Raw genomic sequence first — 14,870 nt, forward strand, 5'->3', positions numbered from 1 at the left:
TATCCTGACTTTTTTTGCAATATAGGAGACAGTTGTAATTGCAGGCTGTAATCTTTGTTTTACGTTAAGCTATAGAAACATTGGTTTGATGGCATGTTGAGTTTTCATGGCTCTTATTTTTCCATGAAGCCTCCATAGCTGCAATGTTGTCTCTGTAAGTTTTTCCTGAATTCTTCTCCAAGGTTCTTTCTTAAATTTTAAGGTCATGGTGATCACAAATAATTTTTTTTCTGGTTTTTATAAAGACAGGTCACATTTATAATTAAATATGTAATAAAACAACCTTTTTTGGCCGGTGTTCTTTCAGACTTTTATTGATCACAATTCAATTGATAAAAAATTATGGATTCTACAGTACATTAATGATAGGTTATTAATGTAAAAAACAAATTCTTTAATTTATAAATTCTCATTATTGTATTGGTTAAATCATAATGTGTATATATTCTATATATTTAATTGCTCAAAGTTAAAAGGACCATCTTGAATTAATTTTGATCGTTTATAACAAATGTAAACATTGTGTATTTAAATTGTAATTATTGTTGAAATAAAAAGTAACATGGTATTGATTAGATTATAAGATAGTAATATCCGTATTAAAATTTTGAGTAACAAATTGTACTAGGCTACCATTAGCTGGCCTGTCTTCTCCTCGCGCCCATTTAACAACTAATTCTGTTATATATTTGGTTGGAGTCCATCCCGATACATCTGCGTTTGGCATCATTTGTCTGTTCATAACAGTGTCTAAAGTTACAGGCAACAAACATACTGTTAAAGTATCCTTTGGCAATCCACTTACGGGATGACCCAAACTTTTTGTGAATTGGTGAATAGCTGATTTACAAAAACCATAGGCTATTGCATGCGGAGTTGATGCTAAAGCAGCTTTAGCACCTAAAATAAAAAAATTAAATGAATATGTTATTATTTCTTGATCAGGTTTAGTCGTTTTATAACCAGTTAAGCAAAGCATTCCTCCCGCTTTTAAATATTTTGACGCTATTTGTGTTGCTAATAATGATGGCCACATATTTTGCACCCACATTCTTTCGCAACTTTCGACGAAATCACTGTTTATATTTCCTTGAATATATCCTCCAGCAACGCAAACAACCGCATCTAATAAACTACCGTCAAGAAGTGAACCGATAGCTTCGTGTAATTCACTTTCTTGGTTTTGTATGCTTTTGGAAGTATCAATTAAAATGTTGACATCAGCTTCAACGTTTACAGTTTGGCTCACAATATCTTTATGTTTGTGAAGTACAATTAATGTTGCTCCTTCATCAGGTTCCTGAAAGGATAGAGACATTAATATGCATTAAAGATTAGATTAATCAATATAGAAATATTTTTACCACTGTTGGTTTCCAAACTTCAACAGACACAACCCACCAATTCGCCGCTTTAAATTGCGATACACACCCGCTACCTAAAGCTCCAACACCCCCATAAACCAAGCAATATCCATTGTAATTTGAACCCGCCATGTTATCTTGTGACAATAATTTTGAAATGTTGACAGTTTATTTGTATGTTTAATCAGCTACTTTGATAATAAAATGATTTAATAATAAATTTAATCTTATTTTTAGTGGAACACAGTATGTTTGGAACTTCCTTTGGGAATCCTTCGAGACGCGGCATCCACATCTGTTACAGAACTTTTATTAAAGAACCAACACGTTCCAGAATTAGGAGTTGCGTCAGCCGTTCAAGAACGCCTCGCTGATTTGATGGGCGCACAATCAAACGTAACTACTGATCGTCGAGCCATGGCAAGTGAGGCTATACGTAGAGAAACGTTCACACATTGGCCCCATATGGATTACAAGTAAATTTTAACAAAATGTTGGGTAAATAACAGTTTGCGTTGTTGTCCTCGATTATGACGAATTTTATACAAAAGTTTTAATATGCAGAGAGGAATACATAATTAATTAGAAATTCGCGACATGGTATCATGATTTTGTTTTAACCTATTATTCTCTCACTGTACTTATAAGTACCGACACTATTTTTAATTTATTAAACTATACCGGGTGTCCCTCAAAAGTGGAAAATCTATTACAACTTTTGACGCATAGTAGCTAGGTTAATAGTATAAACTACGTTATGTCCCTCTTGATTTGCTATTTCTTGAGCAGTGGTCACTGCTATGCTTTAGTCAGTGGTTCTTTTTTAATAATGGTGTAAATTAACAGTTGTATTAAATTAATTTTAAAAGAAAAACGCGATCAAACAATTAAGTTTAATTCAATTATTTTTGATTTTTTATTTTTTTCTTTATTTTTTGTTCTTTTACAGTAAATGTTCTGTAGCTGATTGTAACTTACAATGTCCATGATACATTATAATTTGGATTGTTTACTTTATTTTGGTTAAAACCTCTCAGATCACCTGACCTCACACCTTTAGATTCTTTTTATGGGGCAAAATCAAAAATGAGCTGTATAATACACCAGTAAGGTCTCGTGAGGTATTAGAAAATAAATCGACTTAGAAATTGTATTACCTAAATATCTCCGCAGGAATAACGTCGAGTCGTTAGATCGACAATACGCAAGATACAATTAAATCAAAATCGAGGCGGGAACATTTTGAAAATTTAGAAAATTAGTTTTTTTGAACTTACAATTGAATTAAATTTAATTGTTGGATAGCGCTTTTCTTTTAAAACTAATTTAATACAACTGTTAATTTACACCATTATTAAAAAAGGACCACTAACTAAAGCATAGCAGTGATCACTGCTCGAGGAATAGCAAATCAAGAGGGATATAACGTAGTTTGTACTATTAACCTAACTACTATGCGTCAAAAGTTGTAATAGATTTTCCGAAGGTACTAAAACGTTAAAAAATAAGGAAAATAATTTTTTTTTTCAAAAATTATAAGCCATCGTGAAAATTTTTTCAAGTAAAAGTTATGTGAAATTATACTGTCTACCCAAGTGAAGAAAAAAAAATTATAGATCTAAAAAAATAGCGAAATTAGTACTCACATCCGGTGTAACCGGAAGTATAAAAAGAATAATTTCATGTCGTAATAATCCGTTTTAGCGACCTAACTATGCATTCCAAATGGTTTTCTTATATCACCAATAATAAAGAAAAATATGGGGGTGAGCCACTTTTGAGGGACACCCGGTAGAGAGTCAAGAAATGATAACAAAATGTTTGTCGTTTCTTTTAAGGTGTTTCCTATATTGTATACTGTTAGTAAAAGGCTTTTTATCAGATAGATATTCTACAGGGTGTGACAAAAGTTCGGTAACACGTTATTTCTGTTGATGAAAACAGAACGAAAGCACATAGAAACATAAAATTCGGCATAATTTTTTTAAAATATTAACAAACAATGTACAAACAAAGTTACAAAGGCTATGCGACGATTGCTGAAGACCATGTCGCGTGTTGTTATTACCCCATTTGAACCCCAAACCGTATTGGATACTAAATGGTCACCCCATTTAGGTTGGAACAGAACGATAGAAAATTTAAACAATGTTAGAGAATTAAAAAAAAAGTATTTTTGAATTTCTTTCTCAGGCAACAACGAGTTAATATAGAAAATAATATTGCAAAAAACTTCAATAACGTAAACTGTCATCTACCCAAAATCTTATTTTGAAATTTCCTCATTTTCCCATACAATTATTGATTTTCTACTAGATGGGCATTACCAGATCAAATGGCTCAAGCCGGATTCTATCACCAACCGAATTCATCGGGAGACGATCGCGCAATGTGTTTTACTTGTTCAGTATGTTTAGTTTGTTGGGAACGGACGGATGAACCCTGGAGCGAACACGAGAGACATTCTCCCACTTGTCCATTTGTAATGGGCGAGTATACCCAAAACGTTCCACTTTCAGTTACGTACGCTACAAACCCAGCATTTGATGCTTGTTTTCGAGGTATTCCAGTCAGTGTAATAGGAACTAGCAGGTTGTCACATTTATTACCGACGGCCAATAGAGAAGCTTTGATATCGATTCTGGATGTTTCTGGAAAGGTGCATCGTGTTTATTCGTTTTTCGTCAATCTTTACGACTCGTATATCATTGACTATTTTACTAAGGATTTTGAATTGCCACTTTTATATGCTGAATATCCCGAAGAAGGTAATTTTTTTAATTACAACAATCTCTAATAATAATAATTTTTTTTTTCTTACAGTTAAAGGATCAATGAAGAGAAAAGTTACTGCAGTAACCATAGTTAGTGATCAATCCGCGAAATGTAATACGTCAGCTCTAAAACCTGCTGTAATCGGGGCGTTAAAAGTTGAGTGTTCTGGGGCTCATTTAAGAAAGAGTACCCCTATTGAAGCTTTAAACAAGCAAAATAAAAGTAACTCATCAATTAATATTATGGATGTAGAAGAAGAATTGGAAAGCAACAAAACAATAAGTTCACTCTATTTGATTGTTTACGACTTTACGCACACCAAGAAAGAAAACACTTACGAAAAATTATACGACCAAAACATAGATAATGAAGATGTTAATAAATCTTACATATTTCCATTTGGCGTGGGGCTTAAATTGGAGGAAACGAACGACGTCGGAATTTTTGTGAACAAAGAACCAAACAACTATCAAAATTTAATACCAGGGGAAAGCGACGAAATATTCTTGCCACAAACGATTACACAAAAACATTCAGGACCAAGAGTGCTCCCAATAGAAATGCAAACGGAAACGGATGCTGCTCAAGCGACTTCGATTCTCGTTTCGCCCGATTATAGCATTATGACTAATGGACCTTTAAATGTTAGTAACATTGTTGAAAAAACTATATCGGACCACATAATAGACGTAGCGAATAATAAAGAATTGCAACAGCTAAATTATCCGAGGTGCATTCAATGTGTATGCATACCTGACGAATATAAACGAAGAACAGATTTAGAAGTGACAGATATGTTTACCACACAAGATGATTTACATATTCTGGTTATATTGACAAGCACCACAAATACGTTAACAAACGTTTTGTTATTGTACGCGCTAGATTTTTATGATAACATAGTAAAATTAACAAAAAAACCAGTATTAGTACGTGAATTAAGTCCTAATGAGAAACCTATTGAAGTTAGTTTACTGAATCAATTAGAACGTCCAGGAGAAACTCCCGAAACGACTATTGAGGGAACAGTTATTTTAGTTTGCGTGGATGGTGTCGTACGAATAATCGAATTATGTACCCTTAGAACAATTTACGTAGCCCAGTTAGAAAACGAAAGTATTGTTTCAGCCGCCTATTGTAACAGTATAGAAAGGTTATGTGCCTCTACGGCTAAGGGGGCATTGCATTTTTACGCGTTAAACGACGCCGACACCGACTCAACCGAAGATCATGATGAAGAGGATTTATTCAGTTCTAACATTGATTTTCCTAGTCTTCACTCGCAACAACCAGAACCTATCGAAATGGACGAATTAACCAGATGTTTTCATGAACCTGCCGAAGTTATTGGAATCGTTGAACTAAAACGATTACAATCGTTGTGTTATTTCGAACCGTTCAAACCAGGATTTTGTGCTGTGGTGCCCCCTTGTTGGAGTGACATGCAACAAGGTCAACGCCAAAGACGGCATCCACAGCACTTACAACTTGATAATGATCAGTACACGAAAACGTGGAGACTACAAAACGACACAACAACGTGGGATGAACACATATTCGAAATTACATTACCATCACCCGTTTCAATCGGTCATGTTGACGTTTACTTTTCGTTACAACCCGGAACTGTTAATCCTAGCATTGAAGTAACATTATTGCGACAAAACACCAGCGGTATTGGACATAGAAGGGATGTGCGATTTGCAGTTGACGAAGTAGTTTCATTCGATGCTTTACGTAATAACGAAAACCCAGTAACTTCTCAAGAATACCTTCGGTCACATAACGCTGATATCTTAGCCGGACCGATCGATTTGGCTTCGTGCTTAGATTTAAGCGAGCAATCCGGTTGCGTCACTTTAACCAGCCCGAAATTATTCAAATCACGAAATAGAACGTTATTACTTCACATTAAAGCGGTTACTAACATTGCTCGAGATGAAAAGGCAAGTAAATCCAGAACGGCTAAATCGAAGCGAGAAGAAAAAATGTCTAATAGGAAAGAGTATATGGGTTGCGATTGCATCCACGAACTTAGCGTTACTGTATTTAGTAGTAAACATACGGAAATTGCGCATGAAAGATCTCAAAGAAGTAGTATGCTGGAGTCAAACGTGTTTATACAGTCTCTTGTTCAAACAACGACTGGAAAATGTGAAGAAAGTCGATTGATTGCGTTGGATATTTTAAATTGGATCGCTTCAATTCGATTAACTAGAAATAGGAGTCAACATACTGAATCCCCTACTTACCAATATGAAATTCTTAGAATTATTGAAGGATGTTTGGATCTACTATTAAAGCAATGCGTGCTTTTGGTTGATCGTAGTATTGCGCACAAATGCGTAAAACTTATTGTAACTTGTAGTCAGTAAGTTTATTTCTTCTGTTCAAAAACGGTTGTTATTTTCTTATACTAATTCCTAAAATTATCGATTATTAATTAACTCCAAATTGAGATGTAACAACTGTTTTAGAAGAATTAATTATTAAAATTAATATTAAATTTCTTTCTAGTGGTGCTCGTAACATAAATTCAGTAATATGCGATCGTTTTGATAAATACGTTTTTGACGCAATACTGAATATATTAAATTCGGTGCAACAAATAAAATCTGCTGGAAGCTTACAATGGTTAGTTGTGTTAATATTCAAGATAGCCCCTCAAGACCAATGCGACGTCTTATCGCGAAAATGCATTTCTCTTTTAACTGACATTGCGGACGAATTTAAAAAGAGGTCTAACCCATACCACTTATTGCTTCGAAGTCGATTTGGACTGTACGGAACTCCTCTAGAACCGGACTTATTCGATATGGATCCACCAATTACAGCGAAATCCGGCAATTCATCTATTACCTATACTTCTGTGGTCACTGGGGAAACAATTGTTACACCAAACGATTGTCAAACAAGTTATGTACATAATAAAGAATATTTAGATCCTAAAGATGTGTTAACAACAACTGGTGATATGAAGATAAAGTTGAAAAACTTATCGCCAACGAAAATGTTTCGGGGCTTATTAGAAACCGAATCGTTACATTTCTCTTGTTTGTTTGCCAGCGATGGGACTAGATTGGAAAGAGCGGATGCTGGTACTAGTTCAGTTCCAACTATCGTTCCAGTTACGCTAACTAATGTACAAAATAGCGGTACGAAGAAATTAGAGTTTATCGAATTCGAACACAATTTAACAACACACAAAGAAAATGAGCCTCTTGTATCTAATGGTCAAATTCCGGTGCTTGATCATAGTATTTACGAAATGTACGTTGGACCATTAACAAACAAAAATAAAATAGAAGAATTTGACAAAATGCGTAAGTAAAATTATTTATATACATATATAATAAAGCAAATAAGAATTCAGGTTTTATGCAATTCTTATAGCTGGAGGCGTTATACAGTTTTTCGGTAGATCATTTCAATAGGGGCTTATTTTTAATATATAACTGTATATACATTGAATGATCAAACAAAAAGTTTCTTTTTTGTCATAACTAACATAACATTACTCTTTTTCGTATTAGACATCTGTCGATCTGTTAATTCTGAAGTTGTTGCCTTTGAACTATTTCCTGAGATGTCAAATGCCAGCTATTGCACCGTGCCTTTGGAGTTCCTCCCAGGTGGTGTTGAGTTGGGGGTTATTTACAATCACGATTTTCGGAATTCTCATGTTCTCTTTTCCTCTGTCTTCCCCATCTCACTATGTAAGGAATGTTTCATTGATCTCTAATATCCAAGCTTCTTTTCTCATTCTGCCCATTCTTGTTTTTGTCACTATTGATGTCAATGTCTTCATTTTTTTGCTCTCACTTCTATTCTGTATATTATTATCGGTCTTATAAACGTCTATACATATATATTCGAACTATGCTATCTATTCGCATATACAGATATAACCAAACTGTATTTCTTAAGCGCCCTAACACTCTGGATGCTTTTTTAATTGGGTTCCTCAAATCTTTCACTAGATCATGGGCGCTAGATATGTGTACATTTAAATAGTTAAATTGCATGACTTGTTCAATTAACTTGTCATCCAGTACTATTATCGGATTCAAAAGTTTTTGCCCCTCACTTTGAACGCGAATAACAAAAAAACTACTCCGTAGAAAAAATCGAGACCACCTTTGTTGGACGCTAAATTTAATTCTTTATAATGTGTGGTAATTTCAATTTACAATTTTTTCTCCCACTCGTATAGCAATTGTCGCAGGTATAATGAAAAAATGTACGCGATTTGGGACGATCGGTGAAGAAGCTCGACTTTGCGATTTTTTTACACGGGAACGGTTTATCGAAAAAAATCTAAATTTCGACCACACATTGCCTAAAGTGTACTAAACATGCCAGTGTTTTTATTTTTTGATTTTTCTGACCCATTATCAAAAAAAACTACATTATGTGAAATAGTGATATCTCGATAACGCGTTATCGTATGAGATTGAGGTTAACATCAATTTTTTTTGTTTTTTGGCCATATTTTAAAAACTAAAACGGCTAGATCCAAAAACTTAGTTGAAAGATGATGAGCTCTAAGATACGCAACTTTGCCCCCATTTAACCATTTCTGTATCTCTTATGGTTTCTGAGATCCTAATGGTGGGGGTCGAATTTGAATTATCCTGTATATAAACCACTATTCTACTATATATAATTTACTTATATATAAACTGTCTTATCAATATAATTTCCAGAATAATCGTAAATAATCGAAAAATTGGTTGTTGTTTTCATTTCTGTAAAACCGTATACAGGGTGTATCTGAATGACGTGCCCAAATTTCAGGGGGTGATTCTTTAGGCAATTTTAAGAGTACTTTGATATATAAACCATGGGCAACTTGGGCTCCCCTAAGGAGCTACACCCCTCCAAAAATGGCGGAAAATTTTGGTTTAATTTTTTAAACGACCTGAATCACCCCCTGAAGTTTGGGCACGTCATTCAGATACACCCTGTATAAACCTACGAATAATAACAGTGATACTGCTAATCTAGCAGACAATACATTGTTGTGGTTACCAGTAAAAAGTAGTGACTTGTTTAAAAAATTATTTGAAAAATAACAAAAATGTGTACAGTGTGCTTAAGCCGTTTCTATCCTATACGTTTGAAGATGTCTCCCCGCCACATAATGCCGAAGAGGCCCGGCCGGCGTAACCTTCCTCCGCTCCTCACACCAGCGGAAATAGATTCGCGCGGATTGATTTAACTCTTATTATAAAATCCCGTTGAGTACTTCATGTACAATGAGGGTTAGGGTTTTATTCAATTTCATCAGGCGGTCAAAATGATGTTAGCCTCAATCTCATACGATAACGCGTTATCGAGATATCACTACTTCACATAATGTAGTTTTTTTTGAAAATGTGTCAGAAAAATTAAAAAATAAGAACACTGGGGCATGTTTAGTACACTTTAGGCAATGTGTGGTCGAAATTTAGATTTTTTTCGATGAACCGTTCCCGTGTAAAAAAATCGCAAAGTCGAGCTTCTTCGCCGATCGTCCGAAATCGCGTACATTTTTTCATTATACCTGTAATAATTCCTATACGAGTGGGAGAAAAAAATTTGAAATTATTACACATTATAAAGAATTAAATTTCGCGTCCAACAAAGGTGGTTTCGATTTTTTCTAAGGAGTAATTTTTTTTGTTATTCGCCTTCAAAGTGAGAGGCAATAACTTTTGAATCCGATAATAGTTTTGACATCTGATCTGATCTGTCGCAGTAGTCATACAGTCATGCAGGCTTGGTATTATCAACGGAAGTGCCCATGTTTGCGGCTTACTTGAAAAAAGTGATGCAGTTGTCGTTATAGGTCATCTTGTATTCCTGCGATTATTTCTGCATAACACACTGTTTGTTAGCTGTGTGCCAGATGGACCTTGTCGAAAACTTTGGTAAGATATACAAAGCTGATGAATGTAGGTTTGTCAAACTTAATAAACCTTTCTTTTATCTGTTTGATTATGAATACTGTGTATCTGAAACCTTGTTGTACTTAGGCATTAGTTATTTGGTTCTGTAGTTTAGATTATATCCCCCTAATTCTTTGGACGCGTTTTTTGTTCTTTTACTAAATTATGGAATGCTAATATTTTATGTCATTCCTTTGGAACTGTTGAATCATGAAGAATTTTGTTAAAAATTTCTGTACCAACTTGTTCACTCTTTATTTTAGTTTAGGTTATCAGTTCCACAAGACTTTTTTTCTTTAATTTTGTAAGTTTGGCTTCAACATCTACAGAGTAGTTCTTCGGCTGAATAGAGATGTTTAAAGTAATTTTGTCAAGTTTCTATTGGCGCAGTCTTGGTTTGTCTTCTATCATTTATTTTGTTCATAGTGTCTTGAAATTGTAGATAGATGATTGCTTTTTGATGGTAGGTGTTTACCAGATGGATAAAAATGCTGTTCAGCATTAAGGAGACTTTTAGCATCCTGCCACTAATTCATTCGATGTTTTCAATACTTTGTGTGTATCTATTGTGCAATAGAATGCCCACCCCAGAGTGTAGTATCTCTGCTTCGCTTTGGCACCACTATATACAAAAACATAATCTCCGTATTTTTCTGTGCCTTGTCCCTTTTTCTTTTTTCAGAAATCACAAAAATCTCAATGTTATGTTACTTCATTTCTATTGTAATTTCTTGATCTACACCATTCCAGGATGTTATTTTAAAACAGGCAAACCTGATGATGCAGTTTTCTGCTGTGTTCGTCATATGGTTTATGCGTCCGGTATCCGAGACTGAGTATCAATCAGTTTTAGTTTTGTGAGCCCAGTGAAGGTTTTACACTAGGCAGGTAACTGACTTCACCTAGCAACCCTTCTCCTAAAGGAGGATGCTTTATCCTAGGCTACTAAGTCCATCCAATCGGTTCTCCAGACGGAGTTCATTTTTATTATTACTAAAATCAATTTTTGTACAATAACCCATAATGTATTCATCATCATATAGGAAACTGATCTGCCGAAGAGCTTAGTTTAGTTTAAAATTTGTAAATCACGTTATTTCCAATTTTTATTCATTAGTTTTAGATACTTATGTAATGCTTAATGAAGACGTTATGCCATCTTCTTCCACATCGACGAAAACAAAACGAGTCGAAGAAATCTTATCGCCTAACAAATCATTACCGTTACAACAACTATTAGTTCCTCCACCCGCGCAAGTTATTGTCGTCGAGAGAATGCATTCGGGAGCCCGACGATTTGTAGTTTTGGATTTTGGACAACCTACACTTTTAACGGATGTAATGATTCCGGCATATCATGATTTGGTATCAATTAGTATCGACTTGTGGTTGAAAAATGAAGAAACCGACGTTTTACGCCTCGTTGTTTCATCAGATATTGGCAGTAGAGACCTAGTTTTAACAGACTTACAGCCACCACCCTTATTTAGATACATGAAGGTAATGGGAAACATTTAATTCCTTATTGTATTTGTAATATTATTTATTTTAGATAACTGCTGTAGGACGGTACGGTATGTCCACAACAAGATGTCGTATACCTATTGGTAACTTTTATGGTCACATCATAGTTCTACCAAAAGAAATTCCTTCTGATATACCCGACGATGTTTCCGTTCTTAACCAAGGCGACTTAGAAGGACACATGAACGTATTAACTATGTTGTTTGAAGACGTAAGCTGCCGCTACAGTTTGGCATGTTCAAAGTTAAAAGATCTTTTACATCCTTTACTAATGTCCGACTCCTCAAATGCCAGCCATTTATCCGCTTACATGGAAACGATCCGTGATAAAACAAATAATGCCGGAAACGCGGATAATACTAAAATATTTACCGTCTATCAAGAGGCGATAACTTATCAAAGACAAATTAATGTGGTTCGATCTGTTATAACGCGTGTAGAAGCAGCGATGAATAGCTCGGTGTTTGTACCAAAAGTGAATTCGTTAGCGGATGCTTCAATGGATAAATTAAGGCTTATTTCTGAAGGATTATTAGAAATTCTATTGTCGATGGAAAATTTGACAGAAATCGATCAAGAAACGTGTGTCAAGATATTTGAGGGTTATTGCGTTTCGCAAAGATCGAGAGTACAAATTTTATCAGCTACCTTATTGGATAGAACATGTAGAAAACAACCCTTTTGGGGAAATTTCCTTGCTGATACTTTAAGTAAAATGTTTTCGTCATCGTATTCAGAGAATTTCCCTCAAGATCGAGTTTTTGTGTTATTAGCATATTTAGTTCGAAGAAGTATGGATCGTAGTTTGGTTTTAGACGCGACAATGCGAGTTATTTCCCAAGCATTACTTCCCTTGGCGAACGATCGACGTTCTTTGTTAGCTGTCACTATAGATCTACCTTTATTAGGATGGTTGTTGTTGTTTTTATCTTTGCAATTAGATTTATGTAAGGGAACGTCTCAAAATGCCACCCGTTGGGACTGGGTAACAGGGGAAATGGCGGGCAAAAGTAGCAATGAATCGCTGAGTTCATCATGTCGTAAGAAGTTACATAAAAGATTTATACAATATAAACAACAACTGGGTAATTTAGACTTTACCCATAAAGAATTCACACATAAAGTTGTTCAAACTCCGGTTCAAGTGCAAGCATTGACTGCATTATCTAATCACGCGGCCAATTTAACCTCAAAATTAGAAGCGGCCCTAAAACACCAAGAAAACTTTTTCAAAAAAATTAAACAATACAAACTAAAAGATACTAAGAACGAAGCAGACGTGTCATCTCCATCGTCTTCTTCATCAAAACATTTAGGAAAAAGGCGTAGAGAAAGTGCTGATGTAAACGGAAAACAAAGTCCTCAAAATTTACCTCAAAAAATCGACACCATGCATTGTTTAGCTGTAGCTAAAGGATTACTTACTTTATTGTTAGCGATGGATCATTCGTGCAGTGCTGATATGTTTTTATTATCTTGTAAAGTAATTGCTAGGTTGGTTAGAATGTCTGGAATGAGTCTTGGAAATCTCATGACTGAGGAACAACTAAATAAATTGATTCATTTATGCATTGGATCAGAATTGCCATGGGCTCCACATGCTTTAGCTTGTCTTTTACACGACATTGTAGACATTGCATATTTCTTACCAACCGATACCGAAATGGAAACGGACGTTACAACGCCCTCAACTAGTTTCAGCGGGGATATTTTAGCGGATGTTGAGAATTTATGCGAAGCATTTGAAATTGAAGATCAAATAATGGCTGATCAATTAAAAACTACTAAACCAAGTAATAACAATAGCGGTCCATTGCCGTCCGTTTTTGAGTCTGATGATTCGGAATTCGAAGATTTCTTGGATGATATTTTAGAACGGGGAAGATCGTTATTGAAAAAGCCCCCAAAAACGAATCAAGGGGAATCGTACGCAATGGATTCAAGATTGGAAGCAACCGTTGAATTACAAGCAGAGGTGATTTTGAGGAGGTTGATATCAATGAGTAGTTACAGTTTGGTTCAGAATATAAACACACCAGTGATTGCTGCTGAATCGGAGATGGATCTTATGGCTTGGCCAGAAGAGTTATTGTTATCATGGCAAATTCAGACGGAACCCATTAGAAATCGTAATATGCTAATTAATTGTTTTGATAATTTATTTAAAAGTTTACCGTTACAATCATCAACAAATATCGAACATATCCTACAATTATGGTTAACACTTTCATTAAGGAACGATGAAAAATTCAATCCCAACAGCATACCATTTATTTCTTTAAGCCCGGAAGCAGTTAATTCGTTAATAACTGCCATCACTTGGAGTCCTGGTTTGTCATTACGCACTTGGTGTTCAGCACTTCAAAGTTTAACGTTAATATGTAATATTATGCATGGGTCAAACGGTTCAAACACGGAATGGTCGGACACTTACGGATTGTACTGTCGAACCGGTTATGTACTTAACCACCCGGATTTTGTACAAATGTTCCTGAGATTATTATCTGGTAGTGGTTTAGTATTTTCAGATAAGGGATTGGCTGGGCCATCCTTATGTAAATCTTTACATGATTTTGTGGTACGTTTACATATGAGATGCGATGTAGTATCTCCCTCAAGTATGGCAGGAAGCTTATTGAAATCTTTATTATTAAAAATCGTTTATCAATTGGTACAACCGTCTGGACCCTTAAGTGCAAAGCAAGGACCATTAGACGCGCAATGTAAATTACTTCAAACAATGATCTATTTAGATTATTCAAACGCAGATTTGAGTATAGCAATTAGTATATTGGAATCAACAGGATTTTTGGTTTACTCGTATGTTTCAAACAGTGATCATGTTAAATGCGTGAATATTGGTGAAAGGTTAAGTCCAACATGCCCAACGTTCGGCGGTTTATTTGCGTCTGTGTTGGGGACGGAACCAAATAAACAAGATAAACCTGTTTCATGGGATATTTTGTTGATTTCTTTATTAAAATTACTTGGAAAGTTAGTGCAAACCCCTCTCCCAAATTCAGGTGGTTTACTAGTTGAAGCAATGGAGACTGAGACGATGTCGCAAACGGATGAAAGTAAAGCGGAACAGATTCAACAAGAAATGAGACAAAGTCCATTAGTACCTTGTCTTGCTGATACTGTGCTGCAACACCATCCAAGTATTATACAGTTATGTAAAGCTTTAGCTTCTTGTAAAGCTTCTACACTTTCTATGTTGGCAAATATGTCACAACAGGTATGTAAAAAAAAATTATTGATACATTCCTTTAATTAA

The 14,870-nt window shown here is 35.1% G+C and overlaps 2 protein-coding genes across 2 annotated transcripts in view; one reads left to right on the forward strand and one right to left on the reverse strand.

Annotated features, from left to right (window-relative positions):
- The window catches only part of LOC111419979 (BIR repeat containing ubiquitin-conjugating enzyme), a 39,472-nt gene that overhangs the window by 2,665 nt on the left and 21,937 nt on the right, over positions 1-14,870 (forward strand). The window contains exons 4-9 of the mRNA XM_023052884.2: positions 1,602-1,840; positions 3,681-4,132; positions 4,188-6,510; positions 6,657-7,462; positions 11,187-11,569; positions 11,622-14,831. Coding sequence (XP_022908652.2) covers positions 1,602-1,840; positions 3,681-4,132; positions 4,188-6,510; positions 6,657-7,462; positions 11,187-11,569; positions 11,622-14,831 — 7,413 coding nt within the window. The remainder of the gene's footprint in view (positions 1-1,601; positions 1,841-3,680; positions 4,133-4,187; positions 6,511-6,656; positions 7,463-11,186; positions 11,570-11,621; positions 14,832-14,870) is intronic.
- Positions 521-1,568, reverse strand: LOC111419989 (dihydropteridine reductase-like). The gene is made up of 3 exons (XM_023052897.2): positions 1,365-1,568; positions 964-1,300; positions 521-900 (listed from the first exon to the last, which is right to left on the reverse strand). Exons 1-3 carry the CDS (start codon positions 1,494-1,496, stop codon positions 578-580), a joined length of 792 nt encoding a protein of 263 aa, XP_022908665.2. The 5' UTR covers positions 1,497-1,568; the 3' UTR covers positions 521-577.

This window comes from Onthophagus taurus, chromosome 7 (assembly GCF_036711975.1).
Source record: "Onthophagus taurus isolate NC chromosome 7, IU_Otau_3.0, whole genome shotgun sequence".
NCBI classification, from domain to species: domain Eukaryota; kingdom Metazoa; phylum Arthropoda; class Insecta; order Coleoptera; family Scarabaeidae; genus Onthophagus; species Onthophagus taurus.

What these genes read in the sequence shown, in the direction of transcription:
- LOC111419989 (XM_023052897.2), bottom strand. Translation starts at nt 1,496, where the DNA reads ATGGCGGGTTCAAATTACAATGGATATTGCTTGGTTTATGGGGGTGTT. An exon ending in AAGTTTGGAAACCAACAGTG is followed by an intron (nt 1,301 to 1,364) that starts GTAAAAATATTT and finishes CTATCCTTTCAG; the next exon opens with GAACCTGATGAAGGAGCAAC. An exon ending in AGGAATGCTTTGCTTAACTG is followed by an intron (nt 901 to 963) that starts GTTATAAAACGA and finishes TTTTTATTTTAG; the next exon opens with GTGCTAAAGCTGCTTTAGCA.